General features: G+C 38.9%; 2 protein-coding genes across 3 annotated transcripts; both read right to left on the reverse strand.

The window, feature by feature from the left end:
- Positions 1–351: 351 nt before the first annotated feature.
- Positions 352–12643, reverse strand: larp4ab (La ribonucleoprotein 4Ab). Of its 2 annotated transcripts, none has more exons than XM_084732903.1 (15): positions 12006–12643; positions 9796–9934; positions 9213–9456; positions 8585–8721; positions 7703–7806; positions 7268–7378; positions 6869–6922; positions 5852–6064; positions 5529–5617; positions 4200–4403; positions 3994–4045; positions 3642–3806; positions 3401–3534; positions 2792–2969; positions 352–2194 (listed from the first exon to the last, which is right to left on the reverse strand). In XM_084732903.1, the coding sequence occupies exons 1-15, from the start codon at positions 12006–12008 to the stop codon at positions 1823–1825; spliced, it is 2199 nt and encodes a 732-aa protein (XP_084589029.1). In that variant the 5' UTR covers positions 12009–12643; the 3' UTR covers positions 352–1822. The 2 variants fall into 2 exon arrangements, with proteins under 2 accessions (XP_084589029.1, XP_084589021.1); XM_084732895.1 differs by lacking the exon at positions 12006–12643 and adding an exon at positions 10620–11536.
- Positions 12644–14812: 2169 nt separating this feature from the next.
- pfdn5 (prefoldin 5) lies at positions 14813–17568 on the reverse strand. Its single transcript, XM_084744738.1, has 6 exons — positions 17412–17568; positions 16954–17056; positions 15653–15684; positions 15456–15530; positions 15260–15365; positions 14813–14918 (listed from the first exon to the last, which is right to left on the reverse strand). The coding sequence occupies exons 1-6, from the start codon at positions 17475–17477 to the stop codon at positions 14833–14835; spliced, it is 468 nt and encodes a 155-aa protein (XP_084600864.1). The 5' UTR covers positions 17478–17568; the 3' UTR covers positions 14813–14832.
- Positions 17569–17948: the final 380 nt, after the last annotated feature.

A 17948-nucleotide genomic window follows, 5' to 3' on the forward strand; every position in this document is an offset into this window, starting at 1 on the left:
ATGAAATCAAACACTGGTAAGGCACTGGAGGTTTGGTTTGAGATAATAGTTCCTTGTAGTCTGAAGGGATTTCTTTCTCTCTTGCAAACAAGTTTACACCTTCAAACACAGACATATCTATAAACACCGGAGACAACAGAACTACTGGTTATAAGATACAAAATACTGTTAAATGCAGTCAATTCCCTACAAGTGGAGGACTCCCAACACTCATCTAAGGCAAAATGTTTTATCCCCCTAATCCTGAAAATCTGTAATTCTTCACCTTCACCCAAGGACATTTCCATTTGCAACACCACAGACTATCCAGATGAAATGACAACACAAAAATTAAACACATTTAAGCACAAGTTCAACACCTTTACATTTCTTCTGTAATCATTAACAGCCTTAAGATCAAAGTATAGTGCATTTAAATTACATAACTACAGGTTCAGACATGTTCTGTTCATTGTTGAGTGGCTTTATAGATCAATATCCAATTCAGTTGTCAATAACTGAGTATACTTTCTCTGATCAGTCTGCACACCAATTTACAAACACCAAAGAAACATTGAATACCATGAAAAGAAAAACATAATGAATGAATAGAAAATATACGTCTACAGCAAGAAAACAAGTACATTAACAACCCAGATGAAAAATTAATCTGCATATACAAACACATTAAAGGAAAGCTACTACATATATAGTAGGCATTTACAAAAATCAAGCTCAAAAATGGTATTATGCCAAAAGGACATTTGTCTGAAGACTTATGAATCCAATCAAAACAGATGATTCAGGCAATAAATGCCACCACATCAAGTTGAGACACTTGGCAGTGGCATCAACCATCACAAACAGCTACTTTCACCAAGAGGAGGCGACACATTTCTATTGCAGTAGAAAATATAATTTCTGCTCCTGAGGTCCATCAGATCATCCAATATGTTTTGACAATTATCATGCAGGTGCTAGTCACCAATGAAGATCAGATGATTCTTCAAAGATCTAGTCTAAAACCTTTACTGAAACTGAAAATACAGAAAAAGCTAATGCTGACCAGTAATGCAAAGAAAACCTTGCTATGTCAAAGCTGCTTTACAGTACACCCCTCTGGGCTCATGTCGTATGACACAAAGATGACTAATGCCAAAACACTGAATGATGATAGCTACGTTCTGAGTACATGTAACTTAATATTCAGTGGCATCATTTGTAGAAGATTCCACAATCATTAAATGTTCTTCAAACATTGCTACTCATCAAAATTCAAACCTTATGTAGGTATTAACTCAACCTACATTTTCTATTATTATTCTGCCATGAAATCAACATCTACCATTTCATAAATAATCATGTATCTTTGATTTCAATGCAAAACAAATTTGATGGAAAAAAAAGCTGAAGATAAATCACATACCAACTATAACCAGTCAAAAATCAAGTCTCACTCATTTTGAATGTTGACATTTGCTATATGTTACACTAACTTATATTTAAAAGTAACATCCCTCTTTCTCCCTCTCATGCACTCAAACAAAATATACATGTATACACATACATAAGCTAGAGATATGACAGCCCGTTTATGGAGGCATCTTTTGATAACATCAGTGATATTAATTTATGTTTTATCACACCAAAAGTCTACAACTCTGTCAGCAGACTATATGCATTTTCAAAAAAGGGACATCTACTTAGTCCTTCCAAATAATTTCAGATCGGCAACAATGTTAAGAGATTATGATTGAAATATATTCATCTGTCTATTTACACATATTACATATTTACATATATATTGGTTTTATTTCTGTTTTAGTGGTTCATTATTCTTGAGTTATTTTGGTGACCTTGGGGGAATATTCTGTTCTTTTCCACTGCGTCTGGCTCCCCGCTGTGGGGAAAATGGTTTGCCAGTGCCTCTCTGATGCTCCCGAATCTTCTGCCCTGCTCCTCCGTATTTAACATGACCATTTGCCCCTCTGAAGGAGCGCAACGGTTGACGAGGAGGACGGCTGTCTCCGGATTTCTCTGGTTTGTCTGTAGCGTGCCTGGAGTTGGGCCGAGGCTCTTCAACCCTGTTGACCTTGAGCTCTTGCAGGGGTTGGCTGGGTGACGAGGCAGGAGGGGAGGGAGAGGGCGTCTGTGCTGGTGGTGGGTCCTTGGCCAGCCTCTGGCAGACCTCAGCATAGCTGAGTTTTCTTGATCCCTGAACAAGAGAACAATGGGCAAACATTAAAAATCAAGATGTAAAATACATCCAGAAACAAAAAGGAATCCACCACATGTGTAATCAACACAAAGGCTATTCCTGCTTGAATACCAAAAGATCCAAAACATTAAAATACTCCCATCATTAACACACAAACCATTAAGATCAAGGCAGGGAAGTGGATAATGCTGTAGTGGTCGTTTGAGAAGTTTCATTGGATGCTTTTCTACATTTGACATGTTTTTGCCTCTATTCTGGGACACAACTTAAATTGAAACTGCTGTAAATCCCAGCTGACAACAGCTGTCGCCCTCAACAAACAAAGCAAGCTAAAAGAAAAAAAAAGCTAAATTTTCAAAGCAAGTGGATAAACTTATAAGCAATGCATATTTGATAGTTTGAAGAATTGCACTGGAATATTACTATTACAATTTCAAACAAGTTTTATTAGTAGTACTCCCATGGCTCACGGCAATTTACTACGATGAACACAGCAGTCTAAGAGGGTCTTTGAATGATTTAGAAATCACCAAGGAGCTGCCAGCTGCTGTGCTTGAGCTAATGTTGTACTCCAGATGAGAAGGCAGGTCTTACCAGCTCTGATGTTGGAGTTGAGGGAGATGAGGAAGGTGCTTCTGTAGGAACAGACTGACTGCAGGTAGAGGAGGCATGTTCACTGGCTGTTGGGGAGGCAGCTGGCGTGGGTGACGAGATGGTTTCTTTTGGAACAGGAGGTTCAGTTTTATCCTCTTCCATTACTGGAGGTGAAACACTAAATCAACACAAAAAGTAAAAGATAAGTCATTTTCAATGTATATGCCCTTTTACTACAGTGCTAATTGCAAAAAAGTTGGGACAATGTGCAAAACATACTGTAAACAAGACAGAATGTGATCCTTTTTGACATATACTCAATTGAAAACAGAACAAAGACAATATGTTTAATATTTTACCTTATCAACTTCACTGACTTCTGTAAATATGCTTATTATGCATTTTATGAGCAACATGTTTCAAAAAAGTTGGGACAGGGGCAAGAAAAGATACGGATAGTTGTGGAAAGTTACACTACATGGGCTTATGAACACTTTATAAAACCATCGTCAGTAAACACTGTTCAAATATTTGAATTCTGTTTTTATTTACATTTTACAGAGTCCCAACTTTTTTGGAATCAGGTTTGTAGCTTGAAGTAAACTTTACCTTGAGACTGGTGGTGCCACTGTCTGAGGTGTCACAGGAGTGGGTTTAAGAACCGGAGTCACGCAATCAGGTTTGCTTACAACATCTTCTGAGATGTTTGTGTGTCGGGTCTCATTAACATCTTGACTCACAGACTAGAATCATTGAGGATAAAAAAAAAAGATGAAGTGCATTTATGCAACTGTAACTTAAATGCTGCTTACAAGAGTGGAAGGTAGAGAGAGAGAGGACATATATCCACCTTGTTGGTCACTTTTAGGCCCCGTACGACATCAGAAAGGCGCATCTCCGGCGTAGTTTCTCCCTGTATACTGACCACAGATCCCGGTAAAGGAGGAAAATTGGAAGCTGCCAGGTCAAACTTTGGTGGAGGTTGTACCTTGGCCTCCATCAGAGGGACAGGCCTCTGTAATTTTCATGACAGATAAAGTCAAATTTTAGATGGCAAACACTGTAAAGCCTCATACACTAACACTATACCAACAGACAACTTTTTGATAAGGACACTCTCAGGACCTCTGTGGTCTAAACCAGAGTGTAGAAATAATTGTTTTGTGGAAAAGAAAACGGGGTAAAAGAGCAGTTATACTGACCGTAGTATGTTCGTCTTCTCTTTTTCTCCTCATGCCTCTGTGGCTACCTCTCCTACAATAAAACAAACAAACAAACAAAACAGATACTTCACATTAGAAAAATATTCATCACACCTGACACACTACTCAATGTGCATTAGCCTGTCACATGTTGGTTGTAAATTTTGATCTCCAAAGTGCTAATAAGCAGGACAATATTCGCTTACCTGCCCCGTCCAGCTCCACTGAGATATCCATTGGTTGACATGTCTTTAAGGCTGAAGGAGGGCAGAGATACTGTTGCCGAAGAAGTGCCAGATGTCTGGAGGGGCTGTGGACTCAAGGGACCAGACAGGCCCTCCATCAGGCTGCCCGGGGCCAAAGAAGAAGGGGGCACATCTCCAGGCCTAGGGTGGCCCTTAACATGGTTTCTGGGCATACACAAAGGACACACATTTCTTATTACTGAATGTCAAACTCTACCATGAATAAACACATTTTTGATATTTTAGGGTTTAGCAAGTGTAATCAATTACTTAAAAACATTAAAAGAATGTGACTTTACTAAGACAGATTAGATATGATTAGAATTAGCAGTTTACCGTTGCTTTTTTATACTCCTAAAAGAGGTCAATTACTAGCACAGGTCAGAGTTAAATGTGACTGTACTTGTTTAGATTATACATGACATCAGTGTGTAAAATGCCCAGGAGGTCCCCTCTACCTAGAGGTCCAGTGTTATGCTGATGTCTTACACAGACTTAATATGTGATATACAAGATTTAAGTGAATATTTGTGATAGAGTTCAACCAAGATGTCAAAGCAGAAAATCTTTAGTCTGTGCAGGGTAATATTATGTTTTCAAACCAACACAACATTTAGAATATGGACTTAGCAGAAACAACCAGGGATTTTATGGCAACACCACAAAAATTTTGTTCAGTATTTATATTTTGTGAATAAATGTTTTGCAATTTGACTGAGGAATACAGGACACAGTAACCCTTTAAAAGACATTTTTGTGACAACTGCAAGTGACAAATAATTTTTTCAAGGTTTTCAAGAGATGACCCAAAATTTTGCTGTTGAGGCTTTCAGGAGGTCTCCTCTGTCAATCAAGGGGTCTCAGACCCCCGAGACCCCCAGTATTTCTCACGATGCATATCATGCATCTCTAAAACATTAAGGCTAAGTATTGTCAAAAGAAAATAGTCTTTATTTCTTTTTGTGGGTTTTTGTTTTTTTGTTTTTTTGTTTTTTGACAGAAAACAATTTGTAGATGATGCTTCTTTCAAACATGCACCAAATTCAAACAAAGATATCCAAACCAATACAACTCAAGCGTGAGGAAATGTATAAACAAGATCAATTTTCAGTGGCAAGAACATCTGTGATTTAAAGTAATGGCAATTTAGGTACAGGCTGTGAGAGATGACGAGGCAAATCATCAACCACTTTTTAATGTGTTTCAAATGTGATGAACACTGCATGAAAGACTTAGTTAAGACTGGACAGCATTACTATGAATGAGAGATTCATCATGTCGTTCACCTACCGGTTCCTGTTCACGTGCCGATGGGTGTTTCCGTCGTAGTTCCCAGGATCGCTGTAACCATTCATAAATCCACCATTTGGGAATGGTGCCTAGGTATCACAAAGGCAGTGAGAAATCAGGTTAAGACTCCTGCAGAACAACATGAGCAATACTAATATATAGGGACTGAAGTTGAAAATGTCAGCTACAACAGACAGCAACATCTATGACCCCCTTGACATAATTTAATTTTGACAGTGCTAAACCTAAATTATTCTGCACAAAAAGAATGTATAAATGTACATGTTTAAGAAACATTCTGAACAAAACATTCAGATTCTCACCAGTGGTGTTTCAAAGTAAGGGATGACCGAAGGACTCCAGGAGGGGGACACCACAGGGTAAACAGGATACTGCTGCTGAGGGCTGTACAACTGCTGCATGTAGACTGCGGAGCTGTACGGAGCCTGTGGCTGGGCATGCTGACTGTACACACTTGAGTCCACACTGCGGAAGCCGTTCTTACCAAAGAAAGTGTTAAAGGCCTTGATGCGGGCCTGGGGGAGGGAAGGAAATAAGCGAATCAGATATATTTGCCAGATGTGAAGATGTAACAATTCCATTTTATCTATGATGAGTAGTGCTGTAGCTCTGTATCGTCCTTTAGTCCCCTCAGATCTGAATTCCAAGTCATTAGGCCATAAAACACTGCACTGACCAGGGAAGAGAAGTGGGAGGGAGAGGGAGTGAGGGGTGGAGAGGGAGAGTAAAGGAGGATGAGGATGAGGGAGAGTTTAGGGAGAGCATAGAAGCAGAGATACAATAGACAGAGAACTACAGATGAAAAGTTCCTCCCAGCCAGCCACAGTGCCTCTGGGTCCTTCCAAGCGCGATACTGATCATCACTGGGGTTTGGACAGATCTGTTATATCACAGTTTAATTTATTTTATCAGGGAGGAAAAGGGCATACAAGGTGAAATCAAAGTCCATCTGAAAAAGGATGTATTTAGATACATGAAATGAAAAAGGTAAATGTCACATTGTGATAAGAAGGCCAATAAAAGTGTCTAGAGATATGGGTATGCAACAGTTCTGACTAACACCTTCTTGCTTATCAAGTCTCTGTACACACAAATCCCAAGGTCACTCCTGAGGCTATGGCTTAGCCAAACAGCAGCGCCTCAAGAGTAGTGACACCTGACAACACAAGAGGTCTTGTGTAACACAATGCTTGTTGGCTTCCATACTCCTGTCTTAAATTAGAACCAATAAGAAGAAGTGATCCAGCTTGAGATAAAAACTTTACTTAGTAGCTAAATAAAGTTGATTACTGGTTATGCATTTCAGTGACACAACTCACCATGATTGGTTTTCCCTGGAACATTTTCACTTCCTCTCTTAAGTATCTTAAAGCCTGAGGACAAAAAAGAAAGAAATATTCAAGGTACTGCAAAATATGTGTAGTTTTGCTTTAAATATAAATAAAAGCTTTCCTCCCGGGAAAGTGTGGTACTAGTGTCATCATTTCTTAAACGATACCCAGCCCTAGTCATAGAGATGTCATTCTTCTCTCCGCTATAATAGGACTAAATTGCTCTGCTTGTGATGCTCCAAAATAGATTTCACAGGCCACAGAACATGGGCAGTTTCATCTACTAGAAATAAAGTAATAGTTCAACCAAAAATGTCAGTGTTGTAACATTAGGATTATACAGCAAACTGGTTAAAAATAAGCCATGTGGTTAATGTAGAGACGTACCTGTAGTGCATCCATATCTGACTGAAATGTTATGTACCAGTTGCTGTTGTGTGCAAACTCAGCACTCAACACTTTTGGGCAATTTTCACTCTTAAAAAGAGCCTCAACTTCCTGTGAGAGAAAAACAAGACACCCATTAAGCACTTTGGTCTCCAGCACTGAACTCATACAACACCGCTCCACACTGCAGGGTCTGTTATCAAAGCTGTCAATGAGCCATGATATACCCATTATAAGACATGAATCCACAGAGTTATAACTTCAAAATACAGTGAGGCAGGTACTGTGTTACTGTCTATAACCAACTTGTGGACTACTTTAGCAAGAGCAAACACATGCATGTGGCAGCAACCCATCAGTAGGATTTTCTGTACATTTGAGATGGGTGTGTGTTGTGGGGACTGGGCTTAGCAGGCATTGTGAAACTTTCTTTACCTCAACTGGTGTTGTCTCAGGCACTTCTCTCAGAATAATGATGCAGCGACTGTGGTTCGGCCGAACCTTCTCTCCACTTTCATCAACTTGCACCATGGGAGAGGCTGTAGCAAAGACACAACATAAATATAAATGATTTCACCATCTGAAACTAACTTGAATGTCCCTAATACACCTATATAGTGTGCTGTTGGAGAAAATGCCCCTCTCTAGCACACATCTGCTACATTTCATTTGTACTTTTTTAATAACTGCAAACACTGAGTGGCAGTGCAAATTCTGGCAAGCTTTCACAATGTCCTTATCAACACAACCAAACCCTGTTCAGGAGAATGATGATAAAAAAACATGCATGGCAAACAGTTATTGACTGGTAAACTAAAACACGCCCTTCAGGACTTTCACGCAGGGAATGAGCATCAAAAGTTCCAAACTTCATACAGACACCTCAGACACAATGGCCAAAAGATACACCACCCTTCAGCAGCAATCCACTGTGGTGGCAACATAATGTTGTGTGGATCTTAGCAATGACGCACTTAATACATTTAATTGTTATTGGTGAGTCTGGTGGATCCTGACACATCTCTGTTGTGAATAGTTTACTAGGTGACCACTCAAAACAAAAGCCTCACATGTTATGGGTATATATTTTTCAATTTGAAATCATCTTTTACTGTTTCAAATACTTATAATCTTAATTAACGTGGTCACTTATTCAACTGGGATATAGAACTTTCAACAGTTAACAAGTGAAGGAGAGTCCATGCAAGTTATAAAAATGATTTAAGTTCAAAACATTTAAATATGGATTCTGTCTGTAACCTAAACTGTCAGTGAATCTGCGAGCATTTCACACAAATATAGGGAGAACAGCAGCACCTCGCAATATATCCAAAATGAGGTCCATGTCCGTGGTAAGGGCTTTGATGTCCTCCATGCAAGCAATGGTCCAGATCGGAACAAACTGATCACTGTCCATCTGGGATATGAGGTACAGGTCCTTTGACAGGTTCTCTCTGCAAACATGTACAAAAAACAACACTGGACTAAAAATAACATTCATCATCCATCATCTGTGTAGTCATTTACATTGTCTTTTAGGATAATGTTCAAGGCATAACTCTTCTGTCCAAGATTCACCTATTATGAAAATACTGATAGCCTAAGGATAATTGGTTTAGACTACTTGTTATTAAATTAAATGATGGTTGGCATGATTAAATCAAGAAACAGTGATTCCCCCTAAATGAGTGCAGTTCAGAATTCAATATACTCCATTGAGAAAACAGTTGGTTCTATGCTGTTGTGAAACATACAGTATCACTTAAATCATCCTTAGTGATGCCTTTCTTGTACATGTCTATACATGCAGTCACAAAAAATACATCCAAAAACCATTTTGTTGAAAGTTTTATATCATAAAAAAAGAAACAGGAATTAACACTAGGAACAGTTGCAATTTGTGATAATATAAAAATGGAAGTTTGTACATAGGTAAACCACTCACCTAGAAAAGCAGAACTCCAGCTGTTTCTTCAAAGACTCTCTTAGGCTCTCTTCAGACATTGGTTGTTCCTTCGATACATCATCTATGGCTGATTCGCATTGCGGATCAAAGACTAAATAGCTCAAATCAGGGTGGTTGTAACCATTCACAATGCCCTCTGTAGGCGCAGGGGGATAGTCAGCAGTGCCGTCAGGATGTTCAGTGTCGTATCCTTTTCCCCCGGAAGAGGGAACATCTATGTTACCTAAGATAGTGGCGGCAAGCAGAAACAGAATGATTGTGAAATAACTGTCCCGTTTAGATATCATCTCATGCTCTAAACAAGCGCTGTCATGCTGCGTCTTTGCTGCGCAACCCGTAAACTCACGTTATAAACCTTTCCTTAAATACCATGTCTATCTATAATTACCTTGGTAATGCTTGATAAACACTATACATGCCTATACCTGTTACAGTTAGTCCATTCTCATACTTTAGTGCTGTGTGTGTGCAGGAGACACAGGGGTTTAATGATGAATTTACGTGAGGAGAAGGCTGAGATAAACTTAAGTTAAGTTGCATACAAAACTGAATAAGCTCATACCATCAGCCATCTCAGCAGGAGGAGGGTAGGTCAGCAGCCAAGGAGAATCCTGTGTCCCCTCTGGGATGTCATTCTGGTGTGCAGGGATCTCCTGCCACACTTTAGCGTTAGGGTTCAGACCTGCTCCCTTTGTGGTAACCTGCATGATGATAAGAGTATACCATGAGTTACAGAAAACAGCTTGAGGCACAAACCTAACAGTATGCTGCAGGAAATACAGTAGTGTGTTAGAGCAGGAAAGCAGTGTTTTGATCCTCTTCTTGTTTTGAAACTGTGAAATTTTACATAATGACATGTAATGTGTGGAGTTGCCTGCCCTGAAACTGATGTCAGACATGCATAATATTTGTCATTAGAGGAACGTGGTATTATAGTGGTTTAGGATGACTGTCATCTGTCAACTGTTACATTTCTTGACATCAGCTGCATTTTGCTATTCTCACACAACTTCTGGCCACTTCACTTCTGGAACAAATCCTGTGCCCAGAACAAGTGTCCTGTCCGTCTGACATTTTAAATATAGATCATTGTGTACAAACTTGTGAAGTGTGAAACTGCTAAGTGGATCATCTTTGCCAAAGCAGATTCTTCCTACACAGTTGTCATACATAAGAATATTGTGACTAATAGTCACTGACTATGGATAATGTTATGTTATCTTGAAAATATAAAACCCAGCCTTCAAATGAGACAATTTGATATATGCATCTCGTAACTGTACCACGTAATAAATTTAGATTTTGAAACAAGACACAGGACATGGGTAAAAGACCACCATGCATTAGCAAGTAATAAATAAGGCATGAAGCTACTTAACATCATACCTCAAATATCCGCATTTATCATAGCCAATCCATTGAATGAGGCAAATTCATCCGAGATCCTGTAATCCAGCTTTCCGTCTTTACAAGGCCTCCTCAACTCTTCACTCACAAACAAACCATCTGAGCCTGAGTTTCATTGGCTTCCCTATCACTCTTACCCCGCCTCTCAAACAGTCACATGTAACCATACATGGCGCAAATCCACCTCTGAGCTTCAGCGTGACTTGAACGAGGCACTCTGACCGGTCATCCATTGCAAAACCTCGCCTGTGCTTCAGTCATTGATGCGAATCCAGTATATAAATGTAAACCTCACAACCTTTCAGTCCAGCCTGTCCGCTATGCAAAACATTACAATCTATCGGCTGTAGATGTGTGAAAGTAGCGACACTTTGGGGGTCGATTGGCAAGAGCACATGGTGTCGACGTGCCCGTGCAACTTAAAAGAGCCGACGACATTCGTTCAGGATCGATTAATACAGCTGATTCTGCATACACTCCGCCTGTGGTTAATTGATTACTAAATCATCTCAGCATAGATCTTTCAAGATTAACGTCTGCGCGGCGTATAGCCATGACCTTTATCACGCCACTCTTTGAAAGCTGTTTAGCTACAGTTGTGTAACAGCTAACATTTAACACAAATCACGTGTTGTTGCTACACATGCAACGCAAGGAGATTAACTAAATGATACATAGTACAATTTGTAACGGAGCGAAATGCCAATTAAACATGTTCTTAAACACGTGTTTATCCTGGGCGATTATGTTTGTTGATGTTTGGCCGTCTCGCGTTACCATATTTTGACTAGCGACACCATAAATAGCTACCTACCTTGAGCTAACTAGCTTAAGTTTACTAGCAGACCAGTCAGAACCGGTCTTTCTTTATACTTCTAACTTAAGCTAATTTGTGTGACAGGTTGACAGAAACTCATGATGAATTGTATATGTACATAATAAAAACGCAGCGGTTCTGAGCATGAACGCTGACAAGCAACTACTTAAAGCTAAAGTGTAAAGTTACTAGGACAGAGTAAAGCCGTTTGGTCGAGCTACAGAAAGCACGAGTCAAACGTAGGAAGGACGCAAACAGGTTGTCGCATGTTAGCTAACGTGCCCTGATCGTGTCTACAAGGGAACCCTTGATTTGTGAAACTCTCGCGAGTTGTTTCCTCATTGTGTACTTTGTTTAAATTAATAATGTTATACAATGTGACGACACTATGGTTAAATTATTGGTAGATAAAGGTACAAAAACGTTTGATTATGATTAGAGAAAGATCATAGTTGGTGTTTGAATTGTCACTCTCGCGAGATATTTCGCGGGACTAGGGTTCTCTTCTAGAGATGACCGCATGCCCCCTTTCCAGGCCCCAAACTCACCATGCTGCTTTGATCCTCGCCTTCTTATGATGTCGTCCTCAGCTTCGGGAGATTTAAATGCTCTGTTGTTTTTTTCTCCTGCAAATGCTTTAAAAATTAACTGCCTCACTTATTTTAGTTAGAATGGACAGTCGTCGAGTTCTCCGCTTAACTACCGTCGCCCCGGTAACGTTGTTTCCAACGGCAGAACGTGATCCAGTCCAAACGGTGTGTCCGCGCAGAGCACAACTTTCAAAGCTTCTAATTTCTAACACAACGATCGTTTCGGCGTTTTTCAATCAAAAGTGTCTCCCATCTGAGAAAATATGTTTCCCTGCTCAATTCCTCATCCCGCTGTTCAGCTCCGAGGCAGCGCTCATACATCCAGCATGTGACAGCTGCGTCCTCTGTCTGCTGCCACCGTCCGTCCCAACAGGCTGCACTCCGCCTCCACCTCTAGCTGCCTCCCCGGCAACAGCAAAGCTAACACCGCAGCGCAGCAACCACTGACTGTGACCTCTCCGAGGGGACAGTACGGCAGCCGGAGCGGAGTCCACGCGTTTATGAGACGTGCCTTGAGTTCATAATAACGATGCAAGACACGAAGCTAGTTGATGTTATAACTGACTTATGTTTCACCTGACATAGCAAACAAACTAAGTTAATATTGCTGACTGCTCACACCGTTCAGTTTTATTCCCAGGTTGCATTAAGGTCACGACCCCGAGCAAACTTTGCAACTGATATGACCGTAGTTCGGTCTTGCATCAGCAATGGGGATCTCAAGTCTACTGGCAAGAACTGTTTGTTTTTCCTTATCACTTTCCACTGTGTGTTCACCTTCTATTTAAAGAGATGGAAGTTATCAAATTACATTGTGAGATGCTTATGAACTTGAAATATGAATCTTATTACCCATATAAAACATATCTATGGTCACACCATGGATATTGTGGAGCATTATTGACCTATCATAGATTGCATTATTGATTAAATTAATAATATTATTGGGAAACGGATTTGTTAAAAAGCAGAATCATTCAGGGCTGATAGAGTACAGTAACTGCAGGTACAAGCTTACAATAGGCCCTAAAAAGATTTTTCACTGATTAAGTCACTTAATTTTATTTAAAACAATTGTAACGTATCAAAATATCACTGTTAAGTCATAATATCTGGGATTTGTTTGCTGTTGTTTGTAAACACACCACTCAAAGTTGTCCCCTCCCCCCGACTCAATAAGTGAGAGAGAGAGAGAGAGAGAGAGAGAGAGAGTGGCAGTGTGAGCAAGCTAGAGGGTGGATGAAGAGAGGGAATAGCATTAAGAAAACCAAAGCAGTGAATCATAAAAATAAAATGTTTTTTGTTTTTTAATTTCACAGAGGTTAGTACATATGTAGCTCAGTCATGTCCTTGGATACATCCAATACAGACTTAACTGGGTGCTACATTTTTACAGAGTCCTGACCTCACACACTGTGTGCTACTATGTAAGGGATAATGTACAGGCAGCAGGTGACATTTGCGAAATAAACCCTGATAGGCTGATGTACGATCCCAACACAAAAGGTTTATTTTGCAATAATGACCAGCTCACTGTACATTACCCTGCTCATTACATGGTTACCTACCAAACTATCATTACTTTTACACAATCTTTTTGTTAAAGATGACACAAATTCAATAAAATGATTTTATGGATTTAAAAATAATCTTACTGCTCCTCCAGAGTCTATGATTGGAGCTGCATCCAATGCAATGACTTGCTCTTCATAACAAATCAAGTATTTGACAAAACCATGTAATGATGGCTGATAAGTGATGATTGAGAGGGAATGGTTTTGTTTGAGCCTAAACATTTTTTAAGGGAAAATCCTGCATAGTATACTTTTAAATAATATAACTAAATCTCCCCTAAAGATGCACTGAGGCTTGGTTTCAGTTTTGGAACTTATACAAGGAAACAGCTGTGTGAGAGGATAATGTCAGCGTGGACTGAACCTGTAATGAGCATATCTTGGCAGAACCAGATGTTGGACTATAACTGTGTTTGTCCTGGGATTGATTACTACTCAACTCTGCAGTCATGCCATCACTTCTGCCTTATATATCTTTGGTAAACCCACACAGGTGATTTCATTTGGGTTTGATCAGACCCCTTTCACAGGACTGTGTAGACACTTGTAATCTAGATGGAGTCTGGTGTAATTCCTAGAATAACTCTTGCCTAACTTCAACCTCAGCAGTCGTAACAGACAACACACAACAGCCTTATTGATAATATATTTGGGTAAACACAGGTGTTACTAGTGATACTAATTAAAGTCCCATTACAGAGCAGAGCAGAGCCTTTCCAGTGAGCCAACATGCACAATAGCAACACACTGACTCTGACTGACCTGAATGGAAACAACCGCTGTGGAAAAAAAACACACTTTAACCACAAGTGAAAACATCTGTATATGTGTGCGGGCCTTAAATGTTGAGTTCAAGATGCACTTTACTTACATTTGTAAAGATGTTCACATAGAATGATTAAAAAGGTTTTGGTAGTGAACCACACAAAAGAAATAGAACTGTCCCTTGAATGCACAGTGACCTTTTTAATTATGCAAGCGGACAACCAATTCAATTCATTAAAAATTGACCAAGTACACATGATTGCTTTACCATGACAACAGCGTGCTTACAATTTACTGGTGGCAAGTTTGGTGCACACAAACAAATCTTCCTCTATTCTTCAGTATTCAACATAACTTCATTAAATTAGTGGAGGGCAGTCCTACAACAGCAGATGTTAATTCGTTTTTTCTATTTTTCTATTTCTATTTTCAAACAGGTGTTGTCATTAAGCCTTGGTGGTTCCAACCATCTGTGACGTCTGCTGGCTCTGCTGTAGCTGCTGGATCTTCATGTTCATTACTTCAATCACAGCTGAAAAACAAACCGCATTATATAGAGTGAATAGTTGTACAATATGTTCAACACCATTTTCCACTGAAACCTCTTAATTTAGATTTATAATTACTAGTTATGAGTAAAATAAACAAAGTAAAAGGCCAAAACAAATGTACCACTGTTCACATACTTGCATATTTGACTGGACATGTAAACCCTTAAGCAAAATACCCACAAAAGTAAATAGTTTTTTAAATATTCTTTGCCCTTGCCTGGCCATATTCATTATATTACTAAAAAGATAGGGGGGATTGTAAGGACATTTAGTGAGAAAGTAAAGAAAATAGAAAACATATGAAAAAGGTTGCTGGGCTTACCTTGTTTCATAGCATGCTTTTCCTGAAGGGCTGGTTGAATTTTCTCTATCTGCTTTGTCAGGAAGTCTATTTTGCGTTTGAAGAATGCCTTTGACTCTTCTACTTTCTACAGAGAAAGACAAAATATAAATAGGAATGTTCTACATTATTCTAGTAAATAAATAATTTATGGGCTTTCAAATAAAAATATATTTACCTTTTCAACATAGTATCCTGTGCCCACATCCACTAAAACAGTTTCCACGTCATTTAATGATCCAGGGACATACATCTAAGAAAAAATGTCAAGGACAAGTATGTCTATCTGAGAGAGATACATAACTTCATTTACAGCACACCATACAAAACAGCAAATCATGAAATGCTGAACGTTCCACCGTCAAGGAAGGATACAGAGCTGGTAAGTGGCACGAGCAACTCTTTTCCTGTATGAGAGAAGAGGGAAAGAGGAAAATATTAACAAATAATCAACTTCAACTGCAGATTCACAGATGTGGTGATTTCAGAAATTGCCAAGAATATATCTTGGCTTTGTCAGTTGTTTTGTTAGTTTTAGCTTAATATTTATCCACAAGGTTAAATTTATGAGGACCTCACACACCTTAGTGTGCTACTATAATGAAATTCAGCTCTATACAAAGTCCCTGAAATTAATGGTAGAATCTGCAACACTGTTTGTAAACACACAATTGATAATTAGTGCCTCCTCCCCAACTCAATAAACAAGAGAGAGGGAGAGAGACAGAGTGTGAATTAGATGAGCGAGTGCAACATTATTTTCTGATAGTTTCAAAGCAGTTACATTCTAGAGCACAAATAAACAAGGCTACACATCAGCGTAATGCCAGACTTAAAAAGCCAAAGCAATCCTCAGTCTGGTCTGCCTGTGTGTGTGGAAAACTCTTTCTGCAGCAGATCTTTACATTATAAGAAAATGATCATATCAATGAAATGCCTTAATCTCTAAGTTTTATTGTTTTAACAGTTATTTTGTTTTACAATGCTAAATCTATTATGTATTTTTTAATATACTGTAATCTAATGTCAGTGCGTAAATGCATACTCTGTTCTACATTGTTGAAGTTTTATAATTGTAATGAATAACTGCCTTACAGTTTGTACATTTTTTACAATTAAAAGAAGAGTAGGGGAAAAATACCTTAGAGGACAAAAAATATAATGCATACTTTTGCTCATAATTTGTGCAACACAGACATACAGTGAATCCTTTGATGAGAACAAGCTTTAAATTACTAAATAAGATGATAGCATTTATGATGAAAATCAGCTAGAGCTGCAATGATTAATCTATTAACCAATCAATAAATCAACAACTATTTTGATAATCAATTAATTGCTGTGAATACTTTAAAAACAAATTTTCTAATTTGAGCTTCTTAATGTGAATATTTAATGGGTTCTTCACTTATTTATAATATTTGAGGACATCATCTTGGGCTTTAGCAAACAGTAATAGACATTTTTTTTAAATAGAAAACTTGACAATTTTCTGACACTTTATAGATCAAACACATAACCGATCAATTGAGAAAATAATCGACAGATTAACCGATGATGAAGATAATCGTTAGTTGCAGCCCTACAAACAACCATCTCTACATATTTATAAATAAATAATTCAAATGACTTGTTAAAGGCTTGGTGAGACACAAAGTCATAAAACGTTTACTCACCTTTATTGTTTTTGTTCAGGACGTTTAAACTATCTTTTGCTTCAACATACTTGGTCTGGACGACTTTGAGCTGACCTATTGAATTTGTCAAGAACTCAATCTCCTGTAAAACACACAAACAATACACAGAGATCAAACTCACTGCACACAAACCCACACCTGTTAGCTGCACGTATCCAACAAGAACACAGATCATGTCCTGGTTTAACCTGAGAACAGCAAAATGTGTCCGTGCCAATCTTTTCAAAGCACTTTTTTTTATTGTTGTTAAAATGCGTGGACCGGCAGGGAACGGATATTGTTCACATATTACACACCCGAGGGGTGACTAGCGTGTTAGCATCGGGTATGCTAGCTAGCTAGTCCACCCTCCCGTTGTCAATCAGAGTGTCGCCCTAACAAAGTCGATATATAAGAACACATCCACAACTCAAATACAGCAAACGTTTGACAGCTACCTGATCTAGCTGGGTTTTCAGGCCCTCCAACTGGGGCAGGGAGAGGTCTGTGAGATTCACCGCCATGTTGAAAACGCGATGCCAAATGACCCTTATTGATTGTGTTTCCGGGTGATGGAGATGGACGGTCGTTAGTCTGAAACACCGCCTCCCTGTGGACAAGACATGAAACTCACCTGCTGCTCTCACGAAGCCTGTTCAACGTCTCCAACTGGCTTTTCATGTTTTAATTAAGTAGATTTAGTGTTCTGAACAAAACCAGTATTTTACCCACTTTAAATGCGTGTTAGTCATATAAAACATATATACATTTATAAGGGTCAAATTAAGCTTTGTGCTCATGCTTAAGTCATTTTCCACTGGTGTGCACATCATATATGTAGAAAATAACTCTTGTGTTTGAAATGCATCATTACCACTATAAACGAAGTAAAAATTCACATAAAAAAAAACAAAAAGTATACTTTCACTATACCCCTAAACATATGTGTGTCATAACTGCATTTTCATTTTTAAAGGACCATTGTTTAAGATTTA

This window comes from Lutjanus erythropterus, chromosome 2 (assembly GCF_056507025.1).
Source record: "Lutjanus erythropterus isolate fLutEry1 chromosome 2, fLutEry1.hap2, whole genome shotgun sequence".
Classification (NCBI taxonomy): domain Eukaryota; kingdom Metazoa; phylum Chordata; class Actinopteri; order Lutjaniformes; family Lutjanidae; genus Lutjanus; species Lutjanus erythropterus.